Source organism: Erpetoichthys calabaricus, chromosome 2 (assembly GCF_900747795.2).
Source record: "Erpetoichthys calabaricus chromosome 2, fErpCal1.3, whole genome shotgun sequence".
In the NCBI taxonomy this organism is placed as follows: Eukaryota; Metazoa; Chordata; class Cladistia; order Polypteriformes; family Polypteridae; genus Erpetoichthys; species Erpetoichthys calabaricus.
Window position 1 is genome coordinate 133,290,031 of NC_041395.2, and position 11,046 is coordinate 133,301,076.

An 11,046-nucleotide genomic window follows, 5' to 3' on the forward strand; every position below is an offset into this window, starting at 1 on the left:
AAGTGACAATATATACAAAAAGTCAAATTTGCATTATATTTTAAATTGTTATGCATGAGCACCTGAGATTCACCTCCCAGGCTCGATGATATAATCAATGCACTTAGAGATCTTGCAAAGTGAAAGTGACAAAGTAGCAAACTGAATCCTGCAGATTTCTTCCAAAGAAACCTCTATTCAAGAACACAAAAGAAAACTGGAACAATCTGATCACAGATATTACTAAAGGGAACATCTAGCTACCTTTGTAGAAAGGTAGAAGTAGATTGAAGGGCTGATTTCATTTGTTCATTTTGTAATATTAAATGCTTGTGTACTTAATTTGTTCTTTAAATAAAATTATTAGTTTCCCTTAATACTTATAGAAGGGAGTTTGTTATGGTGGCCTATTTAGTAATATTAATAAAATAGTTGATGAGTAAATAGTTTGAAACTCAATGCCAGATTGAAGTATGAGCATCCAGACAAACCCGAACAATAAAAGCAGTGCACTGTATATACTCAGTACTACTACAAGTTGAAAATTGTGAGCAACTCTCTGAGATATCCTGTGTTTTTATTTATTCTCGGATGGATTGACATTGTAATCTCACCTTTGAGATCAGACTGCTGAACACTTCTGTTCACCTCAGGCAAATGAAATACCCAGGTGATGGAGCACAAGCCTTTAAAAGTCCTTTATTTTTGACAGCATTGAAGAGACTGAAATGCTGCTACTGAAGGTGGTCCTTATTACTGCTTTAGCCAAAGCTAAAGCAGATGAAGTTGCTTGTAGGTTAAGAGGGACAAGAGAACTACCTGTATTTTCAAAAGATGGAGATTTTATAATTGGAGGAGTCTTCTCATTTCACAGGAATTTTCGTGCAGTGTCACCAACATTCCAAACTGTGCCAGAAAGACTGAAATGTGAAAAGTAAGTATAAAATAAAGTGCTTATCTATAATTGATTATCATGGAAAATATCCTGGATTATACTGGATTTCTCTATAACCTTTTTCTTCTTTCAGTGCTGGTCACCAACTATAAATACGCAGAACCTAAATTACTGAAACCTTGTTCCTTTCCTAAAAGTTCTGCAATTGTAATTAAGAAATGAACATCCATGTTTTATCGCATAACATCTTTAATGGCAATTTTTTTAGCCATTGTGTTCAGTTTATGCTGTTATAGCCCCTTTCTTTTTACTCTAGTGATGTAAATTCCCTCATTGGTTTCTTAATTTCAATGAAAATGATAGTGTATATTGCTGTCATTGCACAAAGGTCTGCTTTTAAGTATGTTTTCTTTTTCTTTCAAAATAAATACAGATAATGACTTTGTAGCTCTCTGGGCAAGACTTTGACATTAAAACATAAAGCTTGAAAGGTTCTGAGAAAGTAACAATTTTGGTAACATGAATAAATATCTCATACATTTTTCATAATAAAATGACTTTTTTTAATCATTCTGATATTCTTAGCATAAATTACAGAGAATTTCAGCTTGCTCAGACAATGATGTTTGCCATAGAAGAAATAAATAAAAATCCTGACATGCTATTTGGTGTTTCCCTGGGGTATAAGATCTATGATGCTTGTGGCTCAGTAGCCCAGTCTATCAAATCAGCAATGGCATTAATAAATTCACAAGAGGAGCAGTATTTTGAGAAGCTCTGCTCAAATCCATCAAATATTCTAGCTGTAATTGGGCTGTCTGAATCATCTCTCACTATTGGCATCACAACAACAATTGGAACTTTTCAGATACCTGTGGTAAGAATTTATTTATTGATTTCCTGCTCAGACCAAATTCTTACAGTAGACACATTTTTAAATATTATTCACTTTAGACATAGTTCAGATGAAAATAACAATCTGTCTATAAAACATTTATATTATTATAATTTATAACATGTCTAACAAATCAGGCTGCCATAATGGTGCAGAGGCTAATCCCCCAGTCTAACAGTACTAGAAGCTTGAGTGCAAATCATATGTTATTGTTTATGTAGAGTCTGCATAGCCTTTTCCCAGGGTTCACTAGTTTTCCTCTTTACATTCCTAAAAACTGCCAGAGAATAAGGTAGACTGTCAACTTTAAACTAGTCTAGTATAACTAAGTATGGGACTACATGTTTGTCATGCAATGGACTGGCACCCTGTCAGTATTGGCTCCTGCCTTGCACTCGATATAGGATAGTCTCTGGCTCCTGTACCTAAAATTGGACAGCACATATTAAAGAAAAAGAAGGAATGTAGCAAACAGTATTATATATCATACTCAAACCTGCTTAATGCACACAACCACACTTCCATTCATGTGGAGCAAGCTTAGGATTATTTCTTAAGTGCATGGCCAATTACCTGCAAAGTAATTCAAGCCCTACCTATTGCTACTTCAAGAATGACCCAAATCTTTTCTGTTTCCTCTACTCAAGTTAACAGTTTATAACAAAAGTTCTTTGTTTCACAAATGGATAATTTCTAATAGAAACAGTTTATAAAATTAAAAAGAAAAAGATTCATTAAAACATAGATCTTAAATAAAAGTAGAAACAATAGATTAACCAGGTGCATTACTGCTTTGGGAACTGCAGTGTGTCCCTGACCATAAGGTCCTACAGTACAATGGATAATGCACACAGCAGAAAAGATCATTGGGTCCTCTTGGGTGTATCTGCAAAGCTTACAGCATTGTGCAGGACCACTACCATCTCTTCCACAATCTCTTTGTCCCACCTCCATCTGGCCGAAGGTACTGTAGCATCCAAACAAGTTCTGCTAGGTACTAAAACAGTTTCTACCCCTTGGCTGTCCAGACTTTGAACTCTGCGCTGCTCCCCTGCCTTCAGATCTGCCCCTTGTAGTGAAGTTATATGTAGTACATTTGTTAAAATTGTCATTACTCTTATTTTTGTTATTAGTTTTACTGATATTATTTATATATAATTATCTGTTTCACTTTTATTACTATCTATTCACTCAATTATTTATTTAATTATTTATCTATTATAGCATAGTATAGTTCTTTACCTGTCTTGCACTTGGTCACTTGTCTTGACTTATTCTCCATTTGTAATACTCAGTAAGCACATTCATTTATGTATCAATTTAGCTAACCTGCAAACCAATAGTACATGGCATCCAGTGTTTGTAATTGGTGCTGTGCTTTATGTCACAGTCATCGATTCATTGTGTCCTGTTCTCAACAGATCAGTCATTCTGCAAGTTGTGCGTGTCTCAGTAACAGGCGTGAGTTTCCAACATTTTTCAGAACAATCCAAAGTGATTACTATCAAAGTAAAGCTCTAGCAGAGCTGGTGAAACATTTTGGATGGACATGGATTGGTACAATAAGAAGTGATAATGATTATGGCAATTCTGGCATGGCCACATTTGTTGACATTGCTAAAAGGGAAGGAATCTGCATTGAGTACTCCGAAGCCATTTACAGAACATATCCAAGAGAAAAGTTCCTTAACATAACTAACATTATAAAAGAATCATCTGCAAAGGTTATTGTGGTTTTTGCATCTTTTATAGATTTTGAGTATTTAATTAAGGAAATATTTCTTCAGAATATCACTGGCTTACAATGGGTGGGCAGTGAATCTTGGATTACAGCCAGAAATTTTGCAAGTGACGGAGGGAATCAAGTTTTAAAAGGAGCCATTGGATTTGCTAGCATGAATACAGTAATACCTGGGCTTGATGACTTCTTAATGGGTATCCATCCATCTGATGCCCCAGATAATGCATTCTTAAAGGAATTTTGGGGAAGTGTTTTTGGTTGCACATTTGAAGTGGCAGGCAAGCCTACAAATATGGTGCAATGTACAGAAAAAGAAAATTTGAAAGATGTAAGTAATCAATACACTGATGTAACTGAAATGAGAATTCCCAACAACGTTTACAAAGCAGTATATGCACTGGGCTATGCAATTGATAATCTTATAGCATGTAAGGAAAATCAACAGTTCCACCAAATGTGTAAAAATAAAATGATTATTCAGCCTTGGCAGGTAAAGATTATTTTGCTAAATGGTCATTCAGACAGGAAAAAAATATATTATTTGAATTTTTTACTTTGTTTATCTGTATTAGTATTATGGCTATGCATGTAGAAAATAAATACTGTAGTATAGTTTTTTCTATCTTTTTTGGGGCTCTGCATGGTATGTGTATAGTATTTTGGGGCAGACATGCTGAAACACCATCCCTTCTGTTAGAGGCCCTGCATAGTCACAAAACTCACGTATAACAGTGACTGCAAGACACCAGAGTTTTGAATGAGATATACATACTGTATACACTCACTCACTCACACTAGGCTACACAACTGTAGGATGTGACAAGAAAAAAACAAGTACCCAAAGAAAACATTGACAGTGACCAGGTTGGCATTTGAACCCAGAAGCTGTGAAGTAGCAGCACTGATTGTACCACAAATTAACATAACTCTTGAAACAGTGAGTGGGCGAGAATGACATCTTATAAAATATAAATGTAAAGTCTCTTGATATGAAAAGCTATCTCAATAATAAAACTGTTTTGTCCTGTGGGTTTTCTAGTTACACAGATAACTGAAAAAATAAAACTGCATCTAGAAAATACTTTTCCATAACTAAAACAATAAATGCTTATAGTTTTTGAAATTTTCTTTTTATAAAGATACAGACAATAGAGGTTAAGGTGTCAAATCCTAACAGTACAGTCTTTGCTGATAACATGTAATTTAAAGTCACTTAATAATTTCCTAATTGTTATTAAAACAAGTCTTACATTCTGACAAAATTTATGAACAATGCTGCACATCCTCTCTCTGATACACTAACACTGAGAACTTTCAGCCAACGTATTATTAATCAGAAGTATGTTAGGAATCGCTACTGAGACTCCTTTATACCAACAGCAATACACCTGCATAATGTCTCACTGGGATTGGGACAGCCAAGTCAGAACTTTTCTTTCTTTTTTAATTTTGTTGCTTTATAGTCATTCTGTGTGTATATTTATTTATATATCTACCTATTTATGTATTTATTTATTTAATGACCTTCTGCAAAAAGCCAAATTTCCCCCTGGGGACAAGTAAAGTTCTATCTATCTATCTATCTATCTATCTATCTATCTATCTATCTATCTATCTATCTATCTATCTATCTATCTATCTATCTATCTATCTAAAAGAGTTATATTTCCAAGATAGACAATAGATAAAAGAGCTTGATGGTGCATTACTGAGAGCTGGCCACAAAATGAAGTCATTAGAGTTTAAGTCAGCAGTTTATTTTAGCATTAAATAGTTTTACATCACTACAACTCAAAATACTTCTAATTTCTGCAGTAGTTCTTGCAACAGTTGAGATATAAGTCGCTATAAAATGTAGACACCCACTTACCACTTACATTTGATTATGTCATTCTGGGTCTTAAATAGATTAGATCAGACTAGATTAAAACTGTTCTCTCACGGTTCCCATAGTCTGAATTTAACACATTCTACACTTGTCATTATTTCCATTCAGGTTGCACATTCTCCTCAAGTCTGTGTGCACCCAGGTGTTTCTGACACATCACAAACACGTAAATGTTAGATAAATGGACAGGTAAAAGAATGGACAAGTGATTAATATAATATTTGCCTCAACTTTTAGCTGTTATCATGCCTAAGTCTCTTTATGGAATTAAATTTTTGGATCCAAATTCTTGTAAAATTAGTATGAGAGTGGTGAAGTTGTGAGACAGGAATACAAATTATAAGTTAAAAATAATTAACCCGTGTTCACATTTTGTACTCTCTTCCCAGGTACTTCAGTCTTTAAAAACAGTGAATTTTACAGTTAAAACAGGAGAGAATGTTTATTTTGATGAAAAAGGAGATACTGTTGCACGATATGAATTAGTAAACTGGCAACTTGATAGAAATGGCAAAATCCACATTGTTACTGTTGGTTATTACGATACATCCTTACCAGTAAATGAGCAATTTATGCTAAATTACAGCAATATTATGTGGGTGGACAATCAAGCTCAGGTATGAAATCAGAGCACTTTCCTGCTCATTATATTTTCTATTAATTTAATAATGTTTCCTGTGGTAAATGGCTACTAACATGCCGGCAACTATTTGCACATCCAGCCTTTATATGGTTGTCTTTTTTCGTCATTTATTTTTCATATATGCTTTTTCACAAACATGTATTCTACCTGCAATGATATGTAATATTTTCATATGTCATAGCATGTATTTATAACATTAAATTACTTTAGAGAAGTATGGATAGCTATAGTTAAATATGTATACAATTAGAAAAATATTTAATAAAAGTATAAAATTTAAATTAACCACCCAGGGTTCTATTTGCTGTATATGTGCATTAATACTGTGTTGCAGATAAGTTGTTTACTTTATTGCTTTTTCTTAATGATGTTTTTCATATATATTATTTAAAGGTACTGTTATATAATAAATCACATTCTTTGTTGTGCAATCTTGTCTGTTAAATGTGTTTATGTTTTCCAAGGTTCCAAGATCCGTGTGTAGTGAAAGCTGTCCATCAGGCACACGTAAAGCAGTACAGACAGGAAAACCAGCGTGTTGTTTTGACTGCATAAAATGTGCTGAAGGAGAAATAAGCAAACAGACAAGTGAGCTGATAAACAGATTTTAATTATTTGGAGGATCATTCTTTGAAAATGGCAGTTTTTTTTTTGGTTTCTGTACTGTTTTCCTGGTTGTGTTTTAGCATTTTGTTGGTCTCCAGTCCAAAAACATTATATTAAATTTGGAAAAAAATATCAAATGTGTTATCACTAGACATTTTGATGCATATACTTTCAAGTTAATTATTGTAGTTTACATTCCTACTGTGATTTGGTAGAAGCTACTGTATTTCTGTCACTTATCAGCAGCATCAGCAAAAACAGAACCTGCTTTTTGCTTTTGCTGCCTCATTAAGTGCCATAAGCAACAAGAAAAGCATCATATAATAAACCTGTATGCTGCCATATCAGAGAGAAGCATGCCTATAGTATCTAGATGGGGTGCAGGCAGTGTCATGTAGCCTAAGACTGTCCTATTAGTGGTCTGCACGGAACATGCAGGATGATTACTATAACTTGGCAAAGAAACTGACAATTAAGAAATTGTGTTTGTTAAATATACTTTACCTCTTGCTTTTCAATAATATATGAAAACCCCAAGAGAAACAAACTTCAGCTTAAATTTGCCACGTCAATGTTTTTAGATGCATTAATATTTAAAGACTAAGCATTGGACTTGATCAATAACAAGTTTTGTGTATCCCCATCTGCATGCTCTGTATACTGAATAGGAAAAATAATATTTTAGTGTTTTATAAATTGCATCCTGGGAAGCTGAAGTTTAAATCGGTCCTTGACAACAACCTGTAAAAGACGTTACTACTCTGGCCTTATTGGAAACCCAATTCTCATCTCTTAGTAGAAAACAAGAAAAAGCGCGACAATGTAGACAAACATACCACCAAAGAAGGAACAAATGAATATAAAATAAATAATGAAATACTTCATGAGGTTTTCTATTTATGATCAGAAAATGTAACTTTTCCACTATTTCAGAGCTGTTTTCTTTGTAGAAAAAGAATGGACCCAATGAATCACACACCAGTTACATACCTATAACTAGCAATATGAACATGCATGGTAACCACTGTGGTGATGTCACAGTGGTGCTTGGAAAGCATTGTATTGTGATTCTGACAAATAATAAGAAAACAAATAGAAATAAATAATCAAAATGTTCAAAAATAATGTGGGTACTTTTTCAAGTTTTTCAATCAGCCAGAAAAAGAGGGAGAATATGACATTTATCCAAAAAACTAAACCTGAAAACACTTCCAGTAAAGTTTGTTTTATTGTCCTCTTTTAGATAACAAATAAGAAGCATAAAGTTTTTGAGACAAATTGATTTGGTCTTGAATTTATGAGTTAGACTTCGGGACGTTTAATTAATTTATGCCTCTATTTAGACACTTTGTTTTTCTAACATTATTGATTTTCACTTATATTGAAATTTTGACAAAATATTTTCTTAGAAAAAAGCTTCCTTCCCCTTTGTCACTAAATTTTAAATTAGCCATTAAGTGATCCAATGCACAAATCAATAATATTTTTATTTTTCCTGTCAACTAAATCATTACTATAGACGGTCAATTGAAAATATATATTAGGCAGAAAAACAGAAGAGTCTACAAGAGGGGTACTAAAACTCCAAATTGTTAAATTTAGTCCATCTATTCTTAGAAGTTCCAAGTATCTAATCAAGCATTGCGGTGTTTAGACAAACTAAAAAATTAATATGAAGGCTGAGATGTTTGACTTTTGTGGTTTCAACAGAGTTCCACTTGTTTATATTTTAAAATGGTATAAGGAAAGGAAAAAAACTTTATAAAACCAAAGGGGTCTTTACATGATGTGCATAATTCAGTGAAAAAAAAGGGACATGTTTTAAAAGTCCTTATTTTTTCCATTTCAAACATTGCCTGTCAACTGTCATTGAGCTAAATGTGGCCTAATGGTGCAGCATTACCAACTCAGGTTGCTGCAGTCTGGATAGGGCTTTGTGCAGAAGGTGTGATAATTCATTAACTTTCTCCTTGACACAGTTGAAACTTGGAAGGCAACAGCTAGCACAGATGACTTGCCATACAACTCAAGGGACTGTAAACAGTGCCTTGCGTTGGTGTGATTTCTCTGTTTTTACCCATTTGTAATTACTCAGTACCTCTGCATATGTGAATACTCCAAGACTTCTCATGAACTCTAGTTTTGTACCTTACATATTCGTATCAATTACTTCCTCCTGTTTAATCAAAAATACAGTTAAAGGGTGACAGAACATGACCCAGTAGCCTCAGACTAAAAAGAATCTCTTGCATGGCACATTCAAAATATACAAAAACACACCCCAACTCATAACAGGCAAATTTAGAATCAACATTTAAACCTAACATCGTTTTTTTGTAATTTGAATCAAACATCCTCAAGCAATGAGAGATCGCTGCCAACACCTGTGCCACCAAAAATGTACATTCTTTACAAAACCCCAAGAAAAAATATTGCAAAACATTTAAATAAGAAATATGTAGATGCATTTATCCTGATAAAAACCTTAGTGTGCAAACTTTTATTGTACTTTTTTCTGTTGTGGTTGCTTTCTATTCTATAAGCCAAAAACTATTCAGCTGAAACTGCTTTGTTAAAAATAATAGTATTAACAAAAAGAAGAGATTATGTATTAAAGAAAATACTACACCTATAGAAAATGAATAGAAATACATTTTGGTCTTCTGAAGGAATTTCAGTGAAATTGTTATTGTTTTTATTACTATTATTATAGATTCCATCAATTGCATCAAGTGTCCACTGGAATATTGGACAAATGAAGAAAGAGACCAGTGCATCAGGAAGGAGGTTGAATTCCTGTCCTTTGAAGAAGTCATGGGGATGTTACTTGTTTTACTCTCTTTGATTGGAGCATTTCTCTCCATAATTGTAGCCATTGCCTTCTTTCGGAACCGTGACACACCAGTTGTGAAAGCCAACAACTCTGAACTAAGCTTCCTTCTTCTTTTCTCATTGACATTGTGTTTTCTTTGTTCCCTGGTGTTCATAGGTCCACCCTCACAGTGGTCCTGCATGCTGCGCCACACGGCTTTTGGAATTACATTTGCCTTGTGCATTTCTTGTGTTTTGGGAAAAACCCTAGTCGTTTTAATGGCCTTCAGGGCGACCCTGCCTCATAACAGCATCATGAAGTGGTTTGGACCAATCCAGCAGAGGATTAGTGTTTTTACTTTAACTTTTGTACAGCTTTTAATATGTACATTATGGCTTCTAATTTCACCACCATTCCCACACAAAAATTCAAGAACCTTCAAAGAAAAAATTGTTTTTGAATGTGACATGGGGTCTACAGTGACATTTTTTGCTGTTCTGGGGTACATTGGGTTTCTATCTGCTGTGTGTTTTCTTCTGGCATTTTTAGCACGGAAGCTGCCAGACCATTTTAATGAAGCAAAGTTCATTACTTTTAGCATGCTGATATTTTGTGCTGTCTGGATAACATTTATCCCAGCTTACCTCAATTCACTAGGAAAGTATACAGTGGCTGTTGAAATATTTGCCATTTTAGCATCTAGCTTTGGATTGCTGTTTTGTATTTTTGTACCTAAAATGTATATACTTTGGATAAAACCTGAGAAAAATACCAAAAAGCATATAATGGGGAAAATATAGTAAATATTATCTATATATAAAATCCAACATCTGTCTGTCTGTCCACTTTTCACAAGAGAGATATTTAACAGATTTTGATCGGGTTTTTTTCTATAATTTGCTTACACATTCCAGATGATTTTGCAACTTCGTGCTAAGAATCATAGTTGCCTGCAGGAGCAATATATTCACATTAATCCGAGACAGAGGCTGCGGGCCAAGGGGAGGGGGAAGCGTGACGTCAGGAGTGGGGAGCCGGGCAGGGTCCTCCTCACTGTCCTGTTTTACTACTACGTGGGTGGAGCCGCAGGGCACGGCTAGTTTTATCTCAAAATAACTTTCAGTATACAAGTGATTGTGAATTGCTTTTCAGTAAGTTGCTTTGCTTATAATATCTTTATGAAAATTGTCATACTGCTTAGTATAAAACATCATATGAAGTGTAATTTATTTCTAATTTTTTTTTAATTCGTTTTTTTTATTATGGCTGTTTTTCACAAGCACTACCTTTATTATTCTAATACAAAAGTATACCAAATATGTTTAACTTGATTACTTATATGCTCCTCTCTCATTCTACTTCCCAAATTCAACTGTTGTCTTGAATTGTGATATGGACTTTACCCTGATGTTAAACTAAAATAAATGAAAATCAGGTAATTAGACACAAAAACAAATTTGTATCAGATTACGAGAAGCAGAGTTAATTAAAATGATAAGTGGGCATTCACATTTTTATTAAGCATAATATGGATAATTATTACAAAGCAAAACAGAATTAAAGTATCACAGTGGAAGCAATTTTTAA

General features: G+C 33.9%; 1 protein-coding gene across 1 annotated transcript in view; it reads left to right on the plus strand.

Moving 5' to 3' along the window:
* LOC114645418 (extracellular calcium-sensing receptor-like) overlaps nucleotides 1–10,260 on the plus strand; it is a 30,407-nt gene extending 20,147 nt beyond the window's left edge. The window contains exons 3-8 of the mRNA XM_028793275.2: nucleotides 692–913; nucleotides 1,460–1,751; nucleotides 3,191–4,000; nucleotides 5,788–6,015; nucleotides 6,506–6,629; nucleotides 9,361–10,260. Of these exons, the coding sequence (XP_028649108.1) occupies nucleotides 692–913; nucleotides 1,460–1,751; nucleotides 3,191–4,000; nucleotides 5,788–6,015; nucleotides 6,506–6,629; nucleotides 9,361–10,259 (2,575 nt within the window). The 3' untranslated portion in view covers nucleotide 10,260. The remainder of the gene's footprint in view (nucleotides 1–691; nucleotides 914–1,459; nucleotides 1,752–3,190; nucleotides 4,001–5,787; nucleotides 6,016–6,505; nucleotides 6,630–9,360) is intronic.
* The last annotated feature ends 786 nt before the right edge of the window (nucleotides 10,261–11,046 follow it).